The sequence below is a fragment of the Schistocerca serialis genome, chromosome 1, assembly GCF_023864345.2.
Source record: "Schistocerca serialis cubense isolate TAMUIC-IGC-003099 chromosome 1, iqSchSeri2.2, whole genome shotgun sequence".
Taxonomy (NCBI): Eukaryota; Metazoa; Arthropoda; class Insecta; order Orthoptera; family Acrididae; genus Schistocerca; species Schistocerca serialis.
Window position 1 is genome coordinate 1,027,680,121 of NC_064638.1, and position 27,105 is coordinate 1,027,707,225.

The following is a 27,105-nucleotide window of genomic DNA, read 5'->3' on the forward strand; positions in this document are numbered from 1 at the left end:
GCAGACAGGATCAACAAATACCACTGAATGAACCAGAAAAATTATACCATTTTACGACTCACAGTTCAGGAGATATGACGTTGTAAATACTGAGAAGCGTGAAAACTGTCGCATCATGCATGACGTTTTTATTTATTATTTCCTTACTATTAACACTATTCAGAACATATATGCCGCTGAATGCACCTAGAAATATATGTCATTGCACGACATATAGTTCAGTGGATAACGCGTCATAGACATTGAGCTGCCTGAAAATGAAACTACAGGGCGAAACTCATTAGAGATGCAGGTGAAACATGTGCACAAATACGAGGGTTGAAACTTTAATAGTGGCAGTTACGCTACAAATTCGTCGGGCAATAGACCGCGCCGCTTGAACTGTCAACACAACTGGCACTGCCAAGAGTATCCTACGACTTCCATATCGCTGGCAATGCGTTCTATACAATGCTGGTGAGTACTTTGAAGGTCAATAAAACTTTGAAACACTTACCTATTTTGTACGAGCTGTAAATAAATAGTTGCCACTATTAAAGTTCCAATCCTCGTACGTGTAAAATATATGTGACGTGTGTACGCCAGTGTTAAATACCTCATCCTAAACCACCGGAATAGTTTCATCCGAATTAGGTGACCATATTAGTTACGTTCTGGAAAGAAATACTGTGGGTCTGGAACAACCAGCCTCCTAACATGGGGGCGTTAACGAGGAAAGAGAGAGAAGTGGATAGGAGATGATGCACATATAGACAAGGAAAAGAGGTGATGGACACAGATAGGAGGAACGAGGAAATGAACAGAGAGCGGACGGGGATGGACGACAGAGGACGAGATGGACAGCGAAATGAAAAAGGGGGAGATGGACAGAGGCAGAGAGGGCAAAGGAAAGGGGGAGGAAGAGATGGACAGAGAGATGAGGAGGAGGAAATGGACAGAGAAAGAGAATAGAAGAATGTGAGAGAGAGGGGGAAACAGGAGATGTGCTGAGAAAGGAAAGAGAAAAATATGGACAGAGCGAGGAGGGCAGAGTGATCAGCGAGAGGAAGGATCAGATGGAGAGGGAGAGGAGAAAATGGAATTAAAGGGGGGAGTACATGGACAGAGGAGGAGGAGCGGTTGCAGAGAGAGGCGGTGGGGGGGGGGGGGGGGTTAATGGATGGAGAGAGATTACTCGGCTAATATACCTATACAACTACGACGATGATGAGCTCGTTTCTAGGGGATGCTGACTAGAAACTGTTACTGTCTCTTTAAATAATAAAAATAACAAAATTGTTTCTGGTGTATTCGACAGCTTTAAATTATCTCAGGTTGAACATAGGTGCGGCTATCTATTTAAAATTCCCCAATCTGAAATTGTTGAAGTTCAATAAAATTTATAATGCTGTTTCACACATACTGAATGTAGACTGGTGACTAAACTCAACTATGAAGTAAAATAGCTCCAGCCCTCAATACAGTGGTCAGCAAACATACTATGTACGAATGGTTGGAACTTAAAAAGTGGCAATTATTTATCTACAGCTCGTACAAAACAGATACATTTTTGGAACACAACCTTTGACAAGCTTAGAGACAGAAGTGATGACACTTTCTGCAGGACCAGACCATCATTTTGCAGGGCAATACTCAAGCACGTACAGTGCAAGCTGTTACTTATTTGTTTGACTGTTTGGGCTGCTAAGTGCTATACCGCCTACTGCACTCCCCTGACTTAAGCCCTCGTGAGTTCAACTCGATTTCTAAATTGAAGGAAACACTTCACGGCATTCGCTTCAGAACTGCTACAAATTCGGGCAATAGACCGCGCCGGTCTAACTGTCAATACAACTGGCACTGCTTAGAGTATCCTACGACTTCCACATCGCTGGCAACGGGTTATGCACAATGTTGGTGACTACTTTGAAGGTCAGTAAAACTTTGAAACACGCATCTATTTTGTACGAGCTGTAAATAAATAGTTGCCCTATTAAAGTTTCAGCCCTCGTCATTAAAACAATTTGAATACACACCAAGTGTTCACAGCTTAAATTGCTCGAAGTCAAATCAACAGTAACACAATAAAAAGTTTGCTAGACACACGATGTAAAGAAATTAACTGTCGATCAGTGTCGAAATAAATATAGTCCCTTGTAGCTAAGTGGGTTAAAGATAGACTCAGTGCAAATAACTTTAAGACCGATGCGACTTATCTCACGAGAAATTCATGCTCCACTGAACTACTGGCAAAACAAATCAGAGTCTCAACCACTGCAGATTTCTCTAAGTTCCCACTGAACGTTAATAGAATATTTCCAAAGATCGTGATCGTCGTCACAGATATCTTACAAGTCCAAAAGTGCGCGGTCCTGCTTCAACAACTCCGTTCAGAGCAATGCGCTAGGGGGAAGATGGCCGCCACATTTATAAGTTTTGCACCCTCTTCCCTCGAAATTCCTAACATGTACATCACTTAACAGAGCAATCACCAGCCCTATTTTCAGTTATTGATACAATAGACTAAAAATCTGGTTGAATCTTGAGAATCAAAAATCTGAATAAAATGACAGATCACACTTTATTGTACGTAAAGTAGGAAGCGACGGCATCGCCCAGGCTCCTGTGCTAACTGCTACACCCGATCACAGCGTTGCTCAGCCACTGCTGCTGTAGTGCTTGTTATTCTCCGCGTTTTACTGCTCCTGTTAACACATACCGATAAAATGAATATCTCATTAGACTAATTTGGGAGCGCTCTATCGAATGGGCACATAGTATTACGCTACAGAAATCACTTTTCTCGAAACTGGACACAAACCGACGCTTTCTTGGTCGTCGCACGAGCCACTGGATACGCACCATTTGTTTGAGATGACTTCAGTCATACATTGCAAAAAAGAAATTGCAAATATCTGCCGAATCACCAGACAAAATCTCTTGGGAAAGACACCCTGTGTAAAGGATTACTCAGCTGCCCCTATCACTGGGTTTTATGCAACCCATTTTATGCAAAGCGCAACACCTCCAGAAACCATGCACGAGATTTTCATATTTTTTTCTCTCGCTACACACATACTATTGGGCCTACACAAAAAATTAACAATCTCTTTTTACAGGAAACTTAATGTAGTTAAATTTTGTACTGAGATATGCTTTCGCTGAAGGCCACGGTTTTCGAGTACATGAACAAAAATACATGGTCACTTTTGTACGTTCTTCTTAAATAATTCGAAAACGACAGCCACTACCAAAAATGTTTCCCAGAATAAAATTTAGCAACATTAAATTTTGTAGAAAAAGGTCCTGTTCATTTCTTTTGCAGGACTAATAGTTTGCACGTAGCGAGCGAGAGAATAAATAAATCTTCCACGTGATATCTGAAGGTGTCGCGGGTTTCATAAAACACAGCTGCAGGGGCAGCTGAATCGCCCTGTATATCTGCTGAATCGTACTTTTCTATTCTTTAAAGCGGTGTTTCATAATTTAATTACCATAGTTTGCCCTGCACGTGTGTAAATGTATAACGTGCCATTCATCCCGTTGTGACTGCAGCTGGGCGTATATGACGTTGTACCCGGTTAGTGCACAGATCTGACATTTCCGGGCGGCCCCAGGCACGGCGAGATCTGAACCACTGTCAGAGCCATGCCACCCTGGCCTCCGTCCCACAATGGGCTCATTCCTCTCTGCGAGCTGTTATTCAGTTAATAATACATGAAATAGTTCTATGAGATAAAAATCCAGGAATTCAAGATTATCCATAGTTTCTGCAATGAAACACGATTCTTTCAATTTTCTAAGCAAGTACTTGCGAGATTCACAGCGCCTTTCTTCAATTGCCAGCCATGTAAGGTTTGTAAACACTGCTGTTAACCCGCTCGCCATTCAAACGAGCCTATGATCGTTTGTACAGGCCTTCTTTGTATTTGCTCAATGTCCTCTCCTAGCAGTATTGAAGTACTTGTTCTACAATGGCTTCATATGAAATCCGTTTTGTAGACAAACTGCAGTTTCGCGATATCCTGCCACCGAGACTGGTATCAAACTGATAAGACACTGGATTCATATTTGGAAGGACTGTGGCTCAAATCTCCATAAACAGGTTTTCCACAATTTCTCCAAATCGCTTACTGTAAATGGCAGGATGGCACCCTTGAAAGAGCACAGATGTTTTCCTTCTCCATCATTCCGCATATACAAGGCTATACTCTATACTAATGACCTCATTCTATTGGGACAACAAATATTAATCATCCTACATTCCTTCCTTCATTTAACATTCTTCCTACGAACCGTGTTTCACCTAATTACTTCATATCTTAGCAGCTATGGTAGTTTAGTGATTAGAGTGCTAGACTCCGTCTGTGTAGATCCCGAGCTCAATCCCGAATAGAGCCAGGGATTTTTCCTCGTGCAGTCCCTCGAGGAAGTCCCCAGATCCACTCAACTTGTTTCATAATCGGCACCAGGAAGCATTCCATGAGGTAAGAGGTGTCCGGGAAATGGGCCCGCCACTCTCCCCTTACTAGCGCCTCTCTCCCCTTACTAGCGCCTTGGCGTAGAAAGAGTTCACTGTATCTACAGTCAGGCCAGTAGACGGTCATGGGCGTCACAGGCTCACTCTAGCTGTGACTCATTAATTCTGTAGTCAAAGAATACCACACTTTTGCGTTTGGTGAAGCACACAACTTCTAATTTCTTTGCATTAAGTGCAAGTTACCAGTCTTTGCACCAGGCTGATTGAAACTAATACCGGACACTAAATCTTTCACGTATAACACCAACAGCAACTGCTCTCCTGGAACACACTAAATATTACACTGAGATCACAAAAGGCATGGGACATCTCCTAGGCTCTTCAGTCTGGAACCGCGCGACCGCTATGGTCGCAGGTTCGAATCCTACCTCGGGCATGGATGTGTGTGATGTCCTTAGGTTAGTTAGGTTTAAGTAGTTCTACGTCCAGGGGACTGGTGACCTCAGATGTTAAGTACCGTAGTCCTCAGAGACATTTGAACCATTTTGACACCTCCTAGTATCGTGTCGGAACACCTTTTTCGCGGCGCAGTGCAAAAGCTCGTCGTGGCACGGACTCAGCCAGTCGTTCGACATTCCCTGCAGAAATATTGAGCCATGTTGCCTCTACGGTCGTCCATAACTGTGAAGATGTTGCCGATGCAGGATTTTGTGCACGAGCTCGCCTCCTCTCGATTATGTCCCATAAATGTTCGGTGGGACTAATGTCGGGCGACCTGGGCGTCCAAATCACATTCTTCAAACCAGTCGCGGACGACTGTGGTCCAGTGACATGGTTTATCGTCATTCATAAAAATTCAATCATTGTTTGGGAATGTAAAGTCCATGAATGGTTGCAAATGGTCTCCAAGCAGCCAAACATAACCATTTCTGTCAATGATCTGTTCAATTGGAACAGAGGATCCAGACCATTACATGTAAGCAATGGCCATAGTATTATGGAACCCCCACCAGCTTTGCACTGTGCCTTGTTTACAACTTGGGTGCATGGCTTCGTGGGGTCCACGCAACATTCGACCTACCATCAACTCTTATCAGCTGAAATGGGGACTTACCTGACCAGGGCCCTCCTTTCCAGTCGCCTAGGGTCCAATCGATATGGTCACGAGCAGAGGAGAGGCACTGCAGGCGACGTCGTGCTGGTAGCAAAGGCACTCGCATCGATAGTCTGCAGCCGAAGCATATTAATGCCATATTTCGCAGTACTGTCATACGTCCCACATTAATTTGTGTGGTTATTTCCCTCAGTGTTGCTTGTCTGTTAGCACTGACAGATCTAGTCAAAAGCTGCTGCTCTCGGTCGTTAAGTGATGGCCGTCAGCCACTGCGTTCTGCAAGATGAGAATTAATGCCTGAAATTTGATATTCCCGGCAAACTCTTGACACTGTGGATTTCTGAATATTGCATTCTCTAACGATTTCCTAAATGGAATGTCCCATGCATCTGGCTCCAGCAACCATTCTGCGTTCAAATTCTTTCAATTCCCATTGTGCGATCGTACACTACTGGCCATTAAAATTGCTACACCAAGAAGAAATGCAGATGATAAATGGGTATTCATTGGACAAATATATTGTACTATAACTGACGTGTGATTACATTTTCACGCAATTTGGGTCCATAGATCCTGAGAAATCAGTACCGAGAACAACCACCTCTGGCCTTAATAAGGGCCTTGATACGCCTGGGCATTGAGTCAAACAGAGCTTGGATGGCGTTTACAGGTACAGCTGCCCATGCAGCTTCAACACGATATCACAGTTCATCAAGAGTAGTGACTCGTGTATTGTGACGAGCCAGTTGCTCGACGACCTATGACCAGACGTTTTCAGTTGGTGAGAGATCTGGAGAATGTGCTGGCCAGGGCAGCAGCGCGACATTTTCTGTATCCAGAAAGGCCCGTACAGGACCTGTTACATTCGGTCGTGCATTATCCTGCTGAAATGTAAGGTTTCGCAGGAATCGAATGAAGGGTAGAGCCACGGGTCGTAACACGTCTGAAATGTATCGTCAGCTGTTCGAAGTCCCGTCAATGCGAACAAGAGGCGACCGAGACGTGTAACCAATGGCACCCCATACCATCACGCCGGGTGATACGCCAGTATGGCGATGACGAATACACGCTTCCAATGTGCGTTCACCACGATGTTGCCAAACACGAAAAATGACGTTTTGCTATTCGTGCACCCAGGTTCGTCGTTGAGTACACCATCGCAGGCGCTCCTGTCTGTGATGCAGCGTCAAGGGTAACCGCAGCCACGATGTCCGAGCTGATAGTCGGTGCTGCTGCAAACGACGTCGAACTGTTCGTGCAGATGATTGTTGTCTTGCAAACGTCCCCATCTGTTGACTCAGGGATGGAGACGTGGCTGCACGATCCGTTACAGCCATGCAGATAAGACGCCTGTCATCTCGACTGCTAGTGATACGAAGCCGTTGGGATCCAGCACGGCGTTCCGTATTACCCTCCTGAACCCACCGATTCCATATTCTGCTAACAGTCATTGGATTTAGGCCAACGCCAGTAGCAATGTCGCGCTACGATAAACCGCAGTCGCCATAGGGTACAATCCGACCTTTATCAAAGTCGGAAACGTGATGGTACGCATTCCTCCTCCTTACACGAGGCATCACAACAACGTTTCACCAGGCAACACCGGTCAACTGCTGTTCGCGTATGAGAAGTCGGATGGAATCTTTCCTCGTGTCAGCACGTTGTAGGTGTCGCCACCGGCGCCAGCCTTGTGTGAATGCTCTGAAAAGCTAATCATTTGCATACCACAGCATCTTCTTCCTGTCGGTTAAATTTCGCGTCTGTAGCACGCCATCTTCGAGATGTAGCAATTTTAATGGCCAGTAGTGTAATCACATCGGAAACCTTTCCACATTAATCACCTGAGTACAAGGGACAGAACCGCCAATTCACTGTTCTTTTACACCTTACGTACGCGGTACTACTACCGTCTGTATAAGTTCATATCGCTATGCAGTGACTTGTCACCTCAGTGTACCTCAGGGCGTGTAGGAAAGTTTTCATTCAGAATGACGTTCTGTACCCTGTCAGAGAGTTTTCGGTCGTGGTGAGACGTGCCCCAGGTCGCTCCCGTCTTTGGAAGGCTCTGGTGTGTGCGCAGGGTGGCGGTGCGGTGCACGCCCGAGCCGGACGCGCTCAACCCGTGCGAGGACATCATGGGCCTGCCGTGGCTGCGCGGCTGCGTCTGGGTCGTGGTGACGGCCGCGCTGCTGGGCAACGCCGCCGTGCTGCTCGTGCTGCTCTGCTCCGCCTCGGACCTCACCGTGCCCAAGTTCCTCATGTGCCACCTGGCCACCGCAGACTTCTGCATGGGCCTCTACCTGCTCGCCCTCGCCGCTATGGATCTCAAGTCCATGGGCTTCTACTTCAACTACGCCTACTCCTGGCAGATCGGTAAGTCGACCGTGCTACACGCAGCTGCTCTGTAATGCGCGCAGCTACTACCCAATCAGCAGGCCACTCTACAAAATATAAACATTTGAAATTAAAGAAATAAAAATAAGTCAAAATGCTATCAGTCACACATTCCGGACTGACAGGCCGACGGCACTACACTGGATGTTTAAAAAAGAAGAAAAAAAAAGATATATTGGCCAAAAAAATATTTCGAGCACCTTGAAATAGGCAACCCAACATACATCACTGTTAACGATATGCCTATCTTAAGGTACACGAAATATTTTTCAGGCCAGTTTTATTTTGCCCATCCTGTAAAAAATTATTCACAATCGTTTGTCGTTTCGTCCCCATCTGCAGGATACACCTTCAGATATATTCACATTTACCATGTTGCTGGTGCAGGATAGTATTTCTTAATCTTTCAATAAACGGAACCCCTTTTAATGTCCACTTTAACGACAGGACTTCTGATTTGAGGATATTTGCAACAGAAACACAATGTTATGTACAGACAGACCATCCTTTTTTCTTGTGTGTCAGTTCTACAAAATTTTATCAGTTTCCTTCAAGTGTGTGCCAGAAATGTGACTATCGACTCGAATGGTTCTTCTCTATACAAGAAAGTGGAACATTTTTTTAAGGAAATATATAGCCTCACTAAAAATTGAAGCACTCAGAAGGGGAGGAGGAAACGAAATGAAACTCCATGAAGAGAGAAGAATTACAAAAACGAGTCAAATTTACAAATAACTTGCCAGAATAAGACCATTTATCACTATGATGTTCCAACCCTCTTGGCGTGTATGCATGGTCTGGTTCACTTTGGAAATGTGTCAAAAAGTCGTTGTTTCCTACCCCATGGCAAGCTGGCAACCAACTGTTCTAACTGGTCCTCGATATCTGTCAACTGGCACTCCGACAGGGTAGACATCCAAACTGGTCCCACACATGCTCTAACGGAGATGAATCTGAGGATTTTGCTGGTGATGTGAATACCTCAACATCACGCAGCCAGTTTATAGAGACACGTATCGTGTGAAAACACATGAGGATGCAGGATTTTGTGATGAATCGTTGCACCATAAGAATTTCCTCAGTCACTACTAGCCATTACCTGAAGTCATACTCAATGGCTTCCCATGTAACGACACCAAGTGTAGCACCACTCGCCCTCTCCAGAACACTGGACGAATGGGACTTTTCTGCAGGTCGCCACCATACTCGCCGTTGATGTTCATCTTGGGCAGTGCAGAACCGCGATTCATCACTGAACACCGTGGGACGCAGTTCATCAACAGTCCACACTTCCTGGCTCGCACCACCCCACATACAGCTGTTTGTGTTGTGGTGTCTTCTCAGTCCGACTGCTGACATTCTCGGCTCTCATCCTAACGTGAAGAACACTAAAGCACTTTTCTGACCGTTTACAGTCACAGGGATCTGCATCACTAATCAGTTAGATTCGTGCCGATGTGGTGTATTTGTATGAAGTTACATTGACATTCGGCCGTCTCTTCCAGTGCTTCGCTTATATAGACAGTTCTAGTTATATAATAACTTCCACTGATTATCCTCACTCAGTCCTCTTGTGCACCTGAGAATATGGACGCAGTTGTAGGAACAACTTTCTAACGTAGCCATCAGCTAAGAAGTAATATGGTATCACTTTTAATTTATGAATTGTTGTTAAGTGTTTATTTAATTTGTTAATGTAATATTTCACGAGAGTTTTTGTATTTTCTTTTAAAAAAGGTGACGACACCGGTTTAGCTAATAAACAACATATGCGAACATTGGCAGTTAACCTGTGTACGGTAAATCGGTAACTGTCGCTTGTTCCTAGAACAACCAATTTCTCTCAGGATGTCTCACATATATGCTTTCGAAACGTCAGTGAATAGGTTTATGTATCTATCACGGTCTCTGAACTTGTTTTTTTTTTAACTTACGTAATCACCGGCCGTGAAAGACTACACGGTATAAAATATTTTGGTATTTTACCTCAAAGACCATTCATTACAGCGAAAAGCATTACACTACTCAGAAAACTCCTATGCAGAATGAAGAGAATGTGGACAAGTCAACCTTTCAACTTAGGATGGATAATCCGGAGTTCATGGTTCAAATGGCTCTGAGCGCCGGCCAGAGTGGCCGAGCGGTTCTAGGCACTTCAGTCAGGAACCGCGCGACCGCTACGGTCGCAGGTTCAAATCCTGCCTCGGGCATGGTTGTGTGTGATGTCCTTAGGTTAGTTAGGTTTAAGTAGCTCTTTCTTTTTTTTTTTTTTTTTGGCTCTGATCACTCTGGGACTTAACATCTGAGGTCATCAGTCCCCTAGAACTTAGAGCTACTTAAACCTAACTAACCTAAGGACATCACACACATCCATGCCTCAGGCAGGATTCGAACCTGCGATCATAGCGGTCGCGCGGTTCCAGACTGAAGCGCCTAGAACCGCTCAGGCACAACGGCCTGCCCAGAGTTTATGACTTACAGTTTTCGGTTCTGCAGGACGTCGGTTGAAAATAAGAGCAGCAGAATAACACGTGTCATTCTGTATAATGGTTACCAAAGTCTTTTGACAGGTTTCATGCTACCCTCCTACTTTCCTATTATATGCTAATCTTTCCCTCTCTCCATTAGGTACTATAAAAGAGAGTCACCAGCGGTGAACATGTTTTGTGCGATGACGTGTTGCAGAATGGCTTATGCTTCATCTACGGGAACATCTACCTAATTTTGTTTTACGAGTGGATAGTTCCCCTCCACACTTTCCCTGGAGCGCCAGTAAATTCGTGAATGTCTATCTGCCAGAGCTTTCAAAATATTGTAGCAGGAACATTGATGTAATGATGCTGCTCTGACCTCAAGAATCACGTGATTTATCATCAAAGATATTTCTTCTTTACGGCGATACGTCCAAGATTTTGTGTATGTTACATCTGTAACACAATAAATGGGCTATCCGAAGAGCCGCATCTCTTACCTCATTTCAATAAAGAATATCACCAATTTTAATTTCCATCATTACCTTTTAATACTCCTTTGCAAATATTTAATAATTATCACTAGTTATTCTCCTTCCGTTTGCAAATCGTTAAGGAAATTACAGAACGGAGCAACAAATATGAACCATCTCTCTGTCTGGGATTAATAGCTTTTGATCTTCTGACTCCTTTTCAACCAGATTTTAATACTGAGGACCATGTAATTTTAGAGAGAGATGTAACTGCCGGAATTGAAAAACTGCCAGTTCCTAGTTAAATATGTACTAACATGGAAGTTACTGTTAATCAGAATGGAAAAAAACTAAGGAAATTCATAACATTGAACGAACTGAATGTAACGAACACCTTCTTTAAGACGAAAGACATTCACGAATTTACATGGTCTGCACGAGATTACCGATCAGTAATAGGGTATGTAACAGTTAACTAAAAGTTAGCTCCACGGATAGTATATACTCGAATGAATGGAGGTGGAAATATAAATAGAGACCAAAGCTTGTAAAATTAACATACTAGATATAGTAAAGATGGAAAAAGCGATCAACAAAAAATAAAATGAAACAAAAGGTTTAGGGTACATCTATTGCAAGTAAAGAGCTTAGGAGATCTGTATCAGAACAGACACACACAATTACTGAATGAAATACCTACTAGTGAAGACAAAAATAAAGAATGGTCTTATGGTAAAAACGTTGTAAAAGAGCAAGTGAACTACGAGGTGAAAAACATAGCAACGACAGGGAAAGAGGTTTAAAAATTTGGAACGAAGAGATGCAAAAAGCCATAAACGATAAACAGACGGTATATGATGAATACCTTCAGAAGAAATAATTAGTAACTAAAGTGATTTACCATCGAAAAAGAAATGAAAGAAAAGCGATAGTAATGTCAGCACGTAGGACATCGTGGGGCGTTTACTAGCAGAGTTGAACATGACATCCATGGGACACAAGAAATACGATTAATGAAAATTTCAACAGAGAAGAAAGAGTTACGTAAATCCCAATGTAATACAAACATCTCAGTGGATTACACATTCCAAAGAACTATTTTATAATCCACATGCCAAAGAAGCAGTTAACAAGAAACAACTGCAAGGAGTAGATTATGTAGATCTGACGAAAGTGAAGACCGTTTTAAAAATATGAAAAATCGGTTATCACGAGAACTCGATGGAATAAATTCCGAATTGACCACACACGCAGGAATTCTCTCAGAATTAAGAACGCTACATCTCTTAAACATATACTGAATAAAATATGATATAATGGAAGAATAGTAAATAGCGAAGGTCATACACTCGTACGAGGTGCCTCAAACTTCTTGAGTCAAATTGAAACAGGTGATAGTGGGTCCACAACCGACTGTTGTGTTACTGAGATATACCGCTTACACCGCATAAAAACAATGTAACTAATAGTAATTGTAGTGACGACAGCCATTCTCAGTGCATGCATACCAATAACGCATAAAATTCTGCCAGACTCTCGGAAACACCCATGCTGTCTGGTGTACCAGGAGACAGGCAGCTTGGAGCTAGCAAGTAGGTGTTCATCCTTTTCTGCGGGAATTTCATTTATCGTCGTCTTCACGTAACACCGGAAGAAAAATTCCAGAGGGATGAGATTCGACGATCGCGCTGGCCACGGGACCTACCCTTCCAATCCAACGATGAGGGTACGTGTTGCTCATGTGCCCGCAGACATTAACATCTAAGGTAGCTGTGCACCGACTTGTTGAAATCACATTCCTTTCGCGGACAACAAGGGCTGTGGCAGCACATCTCCTAGGAACACCAGGTAACGTAGACCAGTCAAACGCAGAGGTCGCAAGAAAGGTGCTACTAGATGATCTTGGACAAAGCAAGCCCATATGTTGACAGAGAATCGTTGTTGGTGGCCACTGATGGTGGCGTGGGGATTGTCCACGTACCAGACATGGCTGTTACGGCCGATGAAAACACCATCTCTGGTTAATAGAGCGTCATCCGTGAACAATACAAACTGTACGAAGTTCAGCATTACGGCACTGTGATGGATAATCCTCGACAGAAGTGAACCCGGGGTTCAAAACCCATTTGTCCCAGTGCTTGCACATGCTCTTTATGATTGGGTGTAATACCCAGTACTCTGCGCCACGCGGGGTAGTCGCACGGCCTTAGGTGCCTTGCCGCGGTTCGCGTGTCTCCCCCTGTTGGAGGTACGAGTCCACCCTCGGGCATGGGTGTGTGTGTTGTCCTCAGTGTAAGTTAGGGTAAGTTAGATTAAGTAGTGTGTAAGCCTAGGGAAAGATGACCTCAGCAGTTTGGTCCCATCGGAACTTACCACCACCAACATCACCAGTACTTGAACTCTATCCTTCGAAGTACGCGTTTCACGAGCAAGTTGATGAGTCCTCATTACTGAGTGGTCGGTCACACTATACAACACCGTCTCCGCAAAGTCTGGTGTTCAGACATGTCTTTGGCGAGAACCTTGGCCGGCTCTCTGTGACACGAATGACCCTGTATCTCGTAACTTGGTGTCTATGGAGATGAACTTCTTCCATTCAGGAAAGTAACGGCTAAATAACAACCGAGCATCACACTTTCAAGGTGTGGCGGTGAAACTTTAAGTTCTGTGCCACCCTCCGACGGTGGAAGGACAGAGGAGGGATGCAGCAATGCGCCAACTCTATGGGCAAGGAGAAAAGTGGCTGGACGTGAATGGGCCACTGCTAGTGACTGTACGAAACGGGCAGAAAAACGCGATCGTATTGGGCCTACCGTCAGTCATAGACCGAATCCGAATCCTCCAGTATGGTGAGCGGAACGGGGTGTCGGTGCCAGCGCCGTGGAACTGTGGTGCCGATGGTTTGGCGTCCAGCGATTGTCTCACGGAGGACGTCCACTTTTCTGTACAGTTGGCGAGCCTTACGGTGAATGGTAGTCTTGAGAAGGGCTGTATTAGTCTCCTCATGCAGAGTGACAATCCTGGTGAGCGAAGGGGCGTGAAGATTCCACCTGAGAACTTTATTCTGTAGAAGCTGGAGTATCAGCATCCGGGACTTACTAATCGTGGTCCACACAGACGAACTATATGTTAGTGAGTGTAGGACAACGCAGTGACACAGCCGGAGCTTGGTATCTAAAGTCAACTTTTAGCTGGAGAAGAGCGGGTACAAGGCCTTTGTCAACTTTAACCCTTTATGGGTGACGTATTCTGCGTGGCGGTGGAAGAAAAGTTTCTTATCCAACCATACCCCGAGGTACTTGGTAGCCTGGGCCCACAGGACCCGGACGCCCCCGATTGAGATGTTGTTTCGGAGTATAGGGCGCCGTTTAGTGAAATATACAGCCATGTTTTAGCGGAATTGAGGTCCATTTTATTGGAGCTACACCAGGTGACTGTTGCGTCCACTTGCCTTCGGGGGGCGAGCAATGAGTTGATCAGGATTGCGGCCGGTCGTATAAAGCGCCGTGTCATCGGCGTATTGCGCCAAATGGCAGTGACGGATGACGGGCATGTCATTGACATAGACATCAAAAAGAAGAGGGGCAGCACAGTGCCCTGAGGGGTACCCGTTGACATGTGGCGTACACTGGAGCGCTTGCCCCGCTGAGCAACGAGGAAGGTCCTCTGGTGAAGGAAATCATCCACGATCTTAATGTAGATGTCAGGGATGGGCGTTTGCGTCAGCATCTTATACACCTACCAAATATTATCATAAGCATTCTGCACATCCAAGAATACCGCTGCCGTCGATATGCTGGAATTAAAAAACTTGCTAATGTGATCCGTGATGCGAATAACTTGCAGTTCAGCGGACAGGTGGGAGGTAAACCCAAACTTTTGGGCACGCATCGTCCCAGCTGCCGCCAGAGGCGGGGAAATGCGGTGGAGTATGAGAGACTCCAGGACCTTCGCCATGGTGTTGAAAAGGCTGATCGGCCTGTTGTTGGTAGGTACCGTATGATATTTAGAAGGCTTTGGAATCGCAATAAGATTTTCCTGTTTCCACTGTGGAGGGAAAAGGCCACTCTGAAGACAACAGTTCAATATCGTGGTGAAAAGCACTAGGGGCTTTCGCGGTAGCCGACAGAGATGTTCGTTGACGATCCCATCCAGGCCAGGGGCCGGATTACCTCGTTTCCTCCGGAGGATTCCGAAGACTTCCGCTGTGGACGTAAGGCGAGGGGCTATAAGTGGTGGTCTGATTCGGAAGGCAGCTGCAGCCCTCAGGATATCTCGGTCATCCTGGAGTTCATCTGGCGTGGGGTCCAGGACGAGCAGTTGGGTTTGGGCCTCAACGGCATCAGCCAGGGTTTCCACTACACGGAAGGTATCATACGTGAGAGCAGCGGCCGTCTGGACGGGGTGGTGGGTCTGCAAGGTGGTATGGCGCAGGGCTCGGATGACAGCCGTCTGAGCGTTCTCCGCGCATTCGTGCTGCTTTATGGGCCTGTGTGCCAACTATGGTGACGAGTACTGTTCCCCCTTCGATTACGCATCATACAGTGCACACAGTGACACACCTCACCACGGACACCCACATGCTGTCTGATCCAATGGACAACTGACACCAAAGGATAGTGTTGTGCGTGCGGCACGGTTAATGCGCCGGTGCGATGCATGTGGTCCTAACATGTCACACGTGCTGTGAGCCAAGTTCTGTAGAGTACATCTGTTTAGTGGTCAGGGGTGTACGCTATCTATCACCCACTGCCTCTTGCAGTGTACAACAGACACCCGGGATCTATGCGAGAGTCCGGCAGAACTGCATGCGCCACTGCACTGAAAAGGGAATAGTCCAGTAAGACATGTCGAAACCCACCCTGAAACTTTTTACACAGGGAGAAGACAACGAAACGAATGCACTGCCAAAATTTTAGCTGCTAAGAGGCACTGCAAGTACTTTGTAAAACATGTTGAAGTTACACGTTTTCGCAGTGCGAAGAACAGTTTATAACAGCGGTTTCTACAGCCCTGCCCGCCTACCGCGCCTCGGCGAATCACTCACGCAGCGCCGCGTCGCGGAATTATCCGGAGTCCATAGACACCAATTTTAAGCAGCCAAAGTCTGGTTTACGATGAGACGATTGGAACCGATCTCGTGCGAATGTGCATTTGCAGAAAATTCACTACCATTCGCTTGTATATGGATAGAATCGTTTATACCAGAGGGAACGGGACCTGCCTATGAACGCTGTTTTTTTAGTTTTTAGTTTTTGGAGGTAATATTCGGCATACAGGATACAATTCTACCTTGCTAGAGCTACAGTGCGTAACTTTACTATTCAGTGAAGATTATTTTGCATTGTGAGAGCACTGTTCTTGACGGCGTATCCAAAATGGCGCAGGGAAGGGCGAATTTAAGTGTCTCAGTTTGTACGGAAGCGTGACAGCCGTGGATATCGTGCACTTTACACGGAATTGCATCCCCATCTCACCTTAGCACTGGCCCAAAATCTTCCTTGTATGTCGGCTGCCATTTTTACCTGTCTTCTCAATGCCATTGAGTGGAAATTTATGAGCGCGCGCTTTGCCACTAAAAATGATCTAGTGGCAAAGCGCGCGCTTCCTGATCCAGAGAGAGCGGGATCAAATCCCGTTCAGACCACAACTTTTTCACTGTGATTTTTAACCGAGCATTCACTTCTCACAGATGTTGGAGTGGCCACGGAAGACATGTGGTTCGGGTTCCACGTTAAAACTGCAGGTCTCCATTCCTGATTAGATACTGGGGAAGGTTGGGGACACGTAAGTAGATGCAGTCGCGTCCAGTTGAAAGACCTGCAAGAGGCCTACTGGGTATACCAGCCAGAATTCTCTTTCGCTCGTTGTTGTTAGCTTGATTGTTCCTGTGAAAACCTGACTTAAACATTACTAACATTTTTTTTAAATAACTTCATATCGACAGTTCAATTCTTGCACATGCAATTCTGATAAAATCGGCTAGCATAGAAAATCAAATTATGCCACTGCTTGATGTCGCATACGACTTCCATCAATGAGGACTTGTAATTTGTTGAAATGAAATGTGTCTTGCAGTACTACTTTTTATAACAATTTCTGTAAGCCATTCCTTATAATATTGTTTGAATGTTGTACATTTGACTATCAGCGAAACAGTTCTTCGTTTATTCCCTGTAGTCGTCACAAAAATACGAAGGGTTTATTGAATGACAAAGACAAACATTTTTCTTGCAACAGGCACACCTGACAAAGGAAAAATTGATGCAGTCAGTCTCTTCTCAGTAACCCCTAGTTTTATTTAGACATAACTGTGATGGATTCAGAAATGATCCCGGCCGTTGTTCTGCATATTGTGCTTGAAAACCAGTCATACTTGATCAAATTCGAAAAGCGTGGCGAAGAAAACTTATCATGCACAAATGACTGAAACTTCAGAATAGCGTTCCCCTGATAAACCTGAAATGTGATAGGGATATTGGAAATTATGTTGTCTGATAATTTCCTGAAAAATGCTTTCCACTGACGAAAAAATTATTTATCGAGAGATTAAATCGCACTAATAGTTCCAGGCGGAATTCACATTACACCTACAGATTTTTCGTTGTCCTCCACAAAATCAGAGGCGTCGTTATGCTCAGGCCATGAATCCAACAAAAGCAACGGATTAGTTTCTGCAGCTAGTAGGAATACGTTTAGAAAGAAATGTTGAAAATTATTCTTTCCCATTATTCCAGATTTTGATACGTCGATTACAAGATTTTGCAATTAGACAGTCCATTTTTTATTTTTGGTCCTAATTTGCCTTGCGGTTCCTGGTGACAAATATACAGCTGCGGAAACAGTAAATCACTCATACTTTTCACTGGCCTTATCGTATACGAATGTGTAATTGCATTCATTGATTGGACAACCGACTCTGCCTTTTTTTCACCCCTAAATGATAAAGTGCAATGTGCATGTGTGCTTTCACGAAACATGACTGATCAGTGTTATAAACAGCAGTTGCGGGGATAACAGCAAGTTTCGTCTTTACGTCAGCTATGAATTTCTGTATAGCATTATCACTAGGAGCTGCTCTACACGTTTACGTGAGCCCAAGCGCCGTGCCGCTAACGAAGGGATTGCCTTTGGTGACATCTTTTGCAATATCGACTGCGCGAATCGATTGTATCTCGTAAGGAAAGAAAGAGCAGCAGATGCTGCTGAGGACTCTCCCTCGAGCGTTTCCGATGACTTCTTATTCTGTACGATTTCTTGAACCTGCATATCCAGGTCGACGAAGACTGGAAATTAGCAATGTTCATGTCAGATGCAATTTGGAGGGCCCAGTCTCGTAGAACTCCATTGGTAAGGGTGCAAAGCCTCTCACGAGCAGTTCTAAATCTTTCGAACAGTTTATCATTCTGATGGTTTCGGGTGTCCGTTTGGCGCAAATTTCTTACTTCATGTAATTCATTCTTCCATTTGTACAGTTCACGATCCAATTTTACGAAATGAAAACGCCTTTGCTCACTGCGTAACTTCAAGCGTTTTTTTCCTTCTTTCGTTTAACCAATATTTCATTGCCTTTTCTTTGTCGCTGAAAGCTGCTGTAGTTTGTTTTTTTAGGTTTGGAAGGTATTCTTCTTCAGAACTGTTACTGGCACAACTGACGTCTTCCGAACCACAATTCATGGAATCGTCATAGTTATTTCCTATTTCTTCTAACGTATCCACAATTTCAAACGAAATCGATATCATTCTAATGAATGTCAAAGAAATGGTTCAAATGGCTCTGAGCACTATGGGACTTAACATCTATGGTCATCAGTCCCCTAGAACTTAGAACTACTTAAACGTATCGAACCTAAGGACATCACACAACACCCAGTCATCACGAGGCAGAGAAAATCCCTGACCCCGCCGGGAATCGAACCCGGGAACCCGGGCGCGGGAAGCGAGAACGCTACCGCACGACCACGAGCATGTCAAAGAAATCAACTAACTAATGACACGTATGTACGTGCTGGAAAAAACGTTCTTCATCTTTCAACATTGCTAAAGTGAGAACGTTAATTGGATTCCACATTACATTGAAACTGGAAGAAAAAAAAAGGTACTACTATCAGACATGCCTTACGAAAGCACAATAAATATTAATTCAGCTTTATCTGTACTGTCAACACTTACCAATACTGCAAAAAGCAACTGATAGTTTGTAATATATGTTACTTAAGTGGCTAATTCGAGAGAATAGTTACTGTTTACTGTATTGTCAGAGAAACTGTCAACGAACGGTAACCTGAAACGTCCATTACAAATTACTATCGAGTTGTGTCGTGTTCCCTGTTTACAAATGTACCGCCGACCTTTGCTGGTGTGTGTCTAGTTGCGCATGTACAGTTGCTACGGCGCCAGTAGGGGTGTACATTTCTACCGCCGCCTGGCGCGCTAAGAATTTGGCAATTTTCAGCTATTCTTTTTTAATACTTGCATTTCCTGTTAACAGCTAAAATTTTGATAGAGTGTTTCTTTCGTTGTCTTCTTCCTGGGTAAAAAATTTCAGGGTGGGTTTCGACATGTCTTATTGGATCATTCCATTGTGAGACTCGTGATCTTTTCTATGAGTTACGTTGTTGGTATGCTGTGTTCGCTGTGTATGTCCATAAGATAATAGATATGCATTTGCAACCATTGGGTCCTTATTTCATAGATTCGGTTCTGGAGCCACTATCACCTGTTTAAATTTCACCTAACAGGTTTAGACACCCTGTGTAAGAAAGGTGCTTGAAGTAATACATCTAACTACGAGATGTGTAAGTGTCCTGAATGCTGCTTAAAAAATCTACATCACAGTATTAAATTAGAGGCTATTAAATATCTCAGTTGTAATTTTAGTGGAGGAACAAGCAGGCTTCCGAAAGGGAGAATCGTTCATAGAAGATACGTTCGCACTGAAACAGATAATAGAAACGAGGCGAGAATTTAATCTGGAAACTCATCTTGCATTTATGGATTATGAAAGAGTATTTGACGGAACTCATAGACATAAACTATGGGTAATAATGGAAAAACAGGAATTCCTAACTATCTGATTCAAGTCGGCAGAAAGCCTAGACATGAACATCAGATTTATAATTGACAGGGACAAAGAGATAATAACCTGAAATACGAGGCCTGTTCAGAAAGTAAGCTCCGATTGATTGCCAAATTGAAACCACAGTGAACATCAGAAACGTTTTACTTCTAACAATTAGCTACACCTTTCAGCTACTTCTCTGCGTAGTCGCCGTTCTGACTTAGACTTTTGTCATAGCGTTGTACCAACTTTTCAATAGCCTCATCATAGAAGGCAGCCGCCAGTGCTTTCCGCCAATTCTCCACGCTGGCCTACACCTCGTTGTCTGTGTCAAAATGTTGTCTTCAAAGACAGTGGTTCATGTGACCAGAAATGAAACTCAGGGGGAGACAATTGCGGACTGTATTGTGGGTAATCTAACATTTCCATTTGAAAACGATGCAGGAGCATCTTCATTGCCCCTCCAGAATGCGGCTGAGAATTGTCTTGAAGAAGAAACAGCACGACAGTCATGTAATGTTAGCTGCATAGCTTCAGGCGAAATTTCTCACCAGGCCCTCGTACTTGGCGGCAGACACTATTTTCTAGACATCTTTACGCACTCACTGCGAGCTCAGAAATGAGAAGAGCGACGTGATGCTAACTGGGGTTATACTAGAGACACTACCCAACACATCTGTGCAAAGCTTTATCGGATTTTCATAGTCGTTTCCATTTCGCGACCGATCGGAGCTTACTTTCTGAACGCCCCTCGTACAAGCAAATCAAGAAGTAAAACTAGGGCGTAGCGTCTAACGAATATTATTTATTATCTACACTAACGGAATCGCAGCACCAAGAAGGAGTTGTGCGAGATAAACAGAATATGGTAGACGTGTTTCTTCATCTGAAAGATGGTGTCTACTCAAATTTCGCACCATTCGCATACGTCAGGCGCTAGTAAGTCAGGTTTCCTTTAGATACAGCCCGCAACGGTCGGGAGCGTTATTTACCTTTGAAATTGCACTTGGTGAGTTGACGTTAGTCAAGAATGCCTTTAAGGCGACAAAGACGTCATTATTAATTCCCCACTATTTGAACGACGTCGTGTAATTGGGCTACGAGAAGCTGGATGTTCCATCTGCGAAATTCCAAAAAGACTTAGTAGGAATACAGCCACTTTACATTATTGTTAGGAGCGGTCGCCACCAGAATGACCGCGTGAGATGGTGTAGTGGTTAGCACACTGGTCTCGATTCGGGAGGACGGCGGTTCAAACTTTCATATCTTTACAGTTGAAAACTATGAAGAGATTCACGTAAATGGAACTTTTCCGTACGTCATTCGCGTTGCTAATATCGTACTGCTCGCCTTGCAGATCAACTTCAACAACGAATGTAAGGACATCACCGAGTTGGATTATCGTAAGAGGGAGTGTAGCTGCAAACAGTATCTACACGTTTCGCCCCACGTTTGTTTACGGTAATCAGCGTGTGAATGTCAGAGAACCACTCAACAAATTGCAATGAAGAACATTACAGAAACGGCATTATGCGTTGCGGAGAGCCCACGTTCCAGGGCGAGTGAAACGCAGTCTCATCGGCACAAAAATTTCTCGCCCCACTGTGCCTTTACAGTTGGCGCAGCGATCGAGTTACGCTCAGCAGCGCAAGCAGTGCCTCTGAGTGAGCACAAGGCAGTAGCGATCATGAGATATTTATGATTGAAACGGACATTGTACGGAAACTTTGATAAATGTAAGGGCCTGACAGTGTGGGAAAAAGGAGCAATCTTGTTTGACCTTGCCTAAGCCCATACGGTGTTGCTGCAATTCTTGATGTTTTGCACGGATTATTCAATGTATCTACAAGCAGTTGTATAAGACGAGTGGCCACGATACACGACGTCAGAACTGTTGAAAAAAAGAGGGACGGAAGACGCATTCCACTGCTTGTGAATCAAAATCACTTGCAAACCCGTCAGGAACTGCTGCAGGCAGTGAACGAAGGCCCATCTCCATTTGTAGGCTAGAGAACACTGCGAGGGGAAGTCCCTGCAGTAAATATTTGGAGTCTGTCACTTCGCAAGAGGCCATGCTCACACAGCCACACAAAGACGACAACAGTAAAGTTCATCAGGCTGGAAGAATATGTGACTGGTTTTCTGAACACTCCCCCAGTTTATTACATCTCGACTGGCCTTCAAAATCACCTGACTTGAAACTGTGGGACAAGTTGGAACAGTGGGTAAAACGGTGATAGAACTGTCCTCGCAATTTGGTGGAACTGTGCGATCAGATCCTTAGCAGTGGCTTAATCTGGATGCGACATACCTGCACAAACTTTTGGACTAACTTCGCAAACAAATCCAGGCGTTTATCAAGTCCACAGTCGGAATTACACGGTATTAGATGATGGTTACAATGATTTATGTAGGGGTGACTAATTTTTTGTCGAGTGAGCTCAATACGTAAGTCAATAAACATATTGTGCAGTCCCCACGCTGGTATATTCAGAGAAATTTCTACGTGGAGGAGGGATCAACAGTCAGTCATTCATACGTACCACCAGCCAATGCCTAAGGTGGTGATAGGACGGGGCTGCAGTCAGATGATGACATGACAAGCACGCTCTGCTAAGCGCCGTACGATGGCTTTCAGATTACAGATGTAGTTGTAGAACAAATCAAATCTGAAAATAGGCCAGAAACTTAATTGCAGAAATGCAAAATGATGTTTAACATACATGCGTACCCAGCATAATACTGGATGCGACAAAACATCCACCCTAATGTAACGTTCAAATGAAAAACCGGTGGAACGAAAATAAAAAGTATTAACGTGAATGATACTTAAACATAGCGGAAATTTTTCATTTGAAAACAATGTGTCACGCAGGGGGTGTCATTTACTGTCAATGCATTGTTGAAAGCGACTTCACATACTTTGCATTATTTTCACGAACATTTTTGAAGAATGAGATCAGTTTCTTACTGTACTACATCCCTATATTGCTGGCTAAGTCCTTGGCCGATGTTCGAACACCTCAGTCTTAAGATGCCCTCGCAGAAAAAAAAACTGCAGATAATGCTGGGCAGCGGACATAGCGACTTGAAGGAATGAAGCGTCGGGGAAAAGTGTGTCTCTGACCATACCTGATGAAGTTGTAGTGTTGATGCAAAAGAAGTGTTTATCGTGTGACTGTATCGTTGAGAATTTACTGTCACAGTAGCATCGTCGACTTGAGAAAGGTAAGGACCAGTTATCTCGACTCTTCCAACCTCGCACCTAACAGTAACACAGTTTTTCATGAAGTTCACTAGGGTTCTTTCATTCCAGTATCGGAAGTTTAGACAATGAGCCCATTTCGTTAAGATCATCCGATTAGTACCTTCGATTAGTGCGTCTTGATAAATGCGTTTATCACTGCGAACAACCAGAGCATCTTCAAGCACATTTTCAAGGATGTTTGCACAAGATCTCATACGTTTGTGGAAGTCACGTTCAACCAATTGTTGAACAGTATCGGTCTTGTATTGATGAATTCGTAAGTCCTGTTGCAAAATTCGACGCACACTCCGATCAGATAACTGAAGACTTCTAGCGTGTTACAGAGCAGTTATCTTTGAAGATAGCTGAAATGAATGCCTTACTGCAGTAATGTTATCTGGTGTGCGAATACTGCGTGGCCTTGCTCCTGTTTTTTAAATCGTTGCACCACTTGCTTTAAAATTAGACTACGGCAGTGCTTGTAAACAAAGTTCCCACTCCATAGACATCATTCACGTTTTAATCCATCTGTTTTTATTTGAACTTTAAATTAGGTAAGATGTTTTGCCACACCTTAGATGACGGAATGTTATTTACAATGGAAAATAAGACCCACCAAGCAAAGCATATCCCCAGACATGCACAGAAAGGCATATTTTCGCTCCATGCTGCATCGACTTACCAGCATTCCATTAGAAACCCATGAGGTAGATAAATAACCTGGAATTTAGCGACAAATAATGAATAGGAAGGAAGCAGATAATTAAAGGTGAGTGGCAACTGACACAGAGATTAACACCTGTTAAATAACATGAAGTAATGACGAAAACCAAATACGCCTCGGTGCCACACGCTCGTATAATCTCTGACGGAATCACATGGTTTTTTAAATAAGATTTTAAAAAACTGCATATCAGCTTCCGTACCGAGCATACATTGGATAGGTTGACGGACCACACAAACGACAATGTGTACCCCTTTTGTGGTCTAGGATCTACTAAATTAACTGTGGCAGACTCCAGAAAATTTTTATATAGGTAATAGAAGACGATGCCAACACCAGATTTAAAGAGTACACTAGGCTGACTGAGAGCAATAATTACAAAGTGGCACCTCGTTTGAAAGAGAACCCACACACTAATTCAGAGGCCATCAAAAGCTACAGAAAGGAAGACTTGTGGATGCACTCAGGGAAATGGAAATACACACGCATGTTAAACGGGAGCTGGAAAATATATTGAACGAACAAACATAATTAAGGCCTCCTATACCGGTGGAAGTTATTGACGAGGTTGTCGTTGCTATGACTGATCATGCAGCACGTGGCCCAAGCAGTGCTAGTGGTCGTGCAGCCTCACGAGGACTGTCCATCCCGTGGTCAACTGTTCGGAAAGTTTTGCGATCTACTGTACACTGTACTCGTACAACATCCAGACGGTGCAGCAAGTGAAACCTCATGATGCGTAGCAACGTTTCGAGTCGGTATCTGGCACGGATCGGTGTTAATGACATGTGGGCGGGCAACATTCTACGGCATGAGGAAGAGCATTTTACACTACAGGGTGCAAAGAATACGCGGAACTGCCGAATTTGGGGTACTGTTAAACCGCACGAAGAGCCATTGCGCTATTGCACTCTTCGCATGTGGCTGTGTGGTGCGGATTCACCAGCACCTTTGTTCTCTGTCCTTTCTTCCTTGAAGAGAATACAAACAAAGGGCCTCTCAGGTGTAGCGTGACATCTGCACGTTATCGGCACCTCCCTGTATGTCATGTGATTCCTGCTTTGGGAGAGAGCTACTGTATGTAAACCACTGTTTTCATGCAAGATGGGGCATACCTCATGTCACTCGCCCAGTCAAAGATCTGCTTAATGCAACCTTTCACCAAGCTCGAAATTTAGTGCGGACGTCAATGCGAGTCGCTTTTAATAGTTTCCACAATGAAACATTGTCTCAAAATATGGTGGAAAACCCAAAGACATTCTGATCGTATGTAAAGCACACCAGTGGCAAAAAACAGTCAATACCGTCACTGCGCGATAGCGATGGAAATGTTACCGATGATTGTTTCCCTAAAGCGGAGTTACTAAATACAGTTTTCCGCAATTCAATGACGAAAGAAGATGAAGTAAATATTCCAGAATTCGAAACCAGAACAGCCATTAGCATGAGTGACACAAAAATATATAACTTAGGTGTGGCGAAACGCATCAAATCACTTAAAAAGGGCAAGTCTCCCGGTCCAGATGGTATACCAATCAGGTTCCTTTCAGAGTACGCAGACACAATAGCACCTTTCTTAGCAATCATATACAACCGCTCACTTGACGCGAGGTCTCGTCCTAAAGAGTGGAAAGTAGCACAGGTCACACCAATATTCAAGAAAAGAAATAGGAGGAGCCCATTGAATTACAGACCCATATCATTGTCCTCAATTTGCAGTAGGATTCTGGAGCATGTACTGTACTCGAACATTATGAATCACCTTGAACAATGACTTATTGATACATAACTCAAGACGGACTCAGAAAATATCGTTCTTGTGCAACACAGACAGCTCTTTCTTCCCAGAAAGTAATGAGTGCTGTCGACAAGGGATCTCAGATCGATTAGATATTCCTAGATTTCCAGAAGGCTTTTGATACCGTTCCTCACAAGCGCCTATTAATAAAATTGCGTGCATATGGAGTATCGTCTCAGTTGTGTGACTGTATTCATGATTTCCTCTCAGAGAGGTCACAGTTCATAGTGACAGACGGTAAATCATCGAGTAGAGCAGAAGTAGTATCTGGCGTTCCGCAACGTAGTGTTATAGACCCTCTGCTGTGATGATCTAGGTGATAATCTGAGCAGCCGCTTTAGATTGTTTGCAGATGACGCTGTAATTTACTGACTAGTAAAATCATCAGACGATCAATTACAATTACAAAATGATCTAGAGAGAATTTCCGTATGGTGCAAAAAGTTGAAATTGGCACTAAACAAAGAAAAGTGCGAGGTCATCCACATGAGTATTAAAAGAAATCCGATAAATTTTGGGTATACGATAAATCGCACAAATCTAAGGTCTGTCAATTCGACTGAATACCTAGGAATTACAATTACGAGCAACTTTAATTGGAAAGACCACATAGATAATATTGTGGGGAGGCGAAAAAAAGACTGCGCTTTGTTGGCAGAACACTTAGAAGATGCGACAAACCCACTAAAGATACAGTCTCTGTTGTGGATTGGCAAGACAGCCAACCCACTATGAGAGGAAGCCGAAAGGCACGTTTTTTAGCTCACGCGGGCTGGCGTGAGGTCTGGAACAGGTCATGCGAATGAGACTACCAAAAACGTACGTAGCTGCTGGAATACTTAACTTTAATCCATAATTGGTGAACATCGCTCTTGACGGTACATGTTTTACAGCATCAATAGTAACTGGTAATGGCGCCTTGCTAGGTCGTAGCAAATGACGTAGCTGAAGGCTATGCTAACTATCGTCTCGGCAAATGAGAGCGTATTTTGTCAGTGAAGCATCGCTAGCAAGGTCGGCTGTACAACTGGGGCGAGTGCTAGGACGTCTCTCTAGACCTGCCGTGTGGCGGCGCTCGGTCTGCAATTACTGATAGTGGCGACCTGCGGGTCCGACGTATACTACGGACCGCGGCCGATTTAAAGGCTACCACCTAGCAAGTGTGGTGTCTGGCGGTGACACCACATTCCTCCCCCGCAAATCGGCGGACGGTTGTGGCATAAGGACCCCATGTTGACGTATGCGAGGAGGTGGGGAGCCTAACTACAGGCGAGGCTGTGCCACCCGCATCCTGCCATTCGGACCGAGGGGAGCTAGGAAACGCCTGAAAACCTGCTCCAGGGTGCACGCCAACATGCGGTGTA

General features: G+C 44.3%; 1 protein-coding gene across 1 annotated transcript in view; it reads left to right on the plus strand.

Moving 5' to 3' along the window:
* LOC126455064 (lutropin-choriogonadotropic hormone receptor-like) overlaps positions 1–27,105 on the plus strand; it is an 805,745-nt gene that overhangs the window by 608,799 nt on the left and 169,841 nt on the right. Inside the window, exon 12 of the mRNA XM_050091146.1 lies at positions 7,654–7,946. Within this exon, the coding sequence (XP_049947103.1) occupies positions 7,654–7,946 (293 nt within the window). The remainder of the gene's footprint in view (positions 1–7,653; positions 7,947–27,105) is intronic.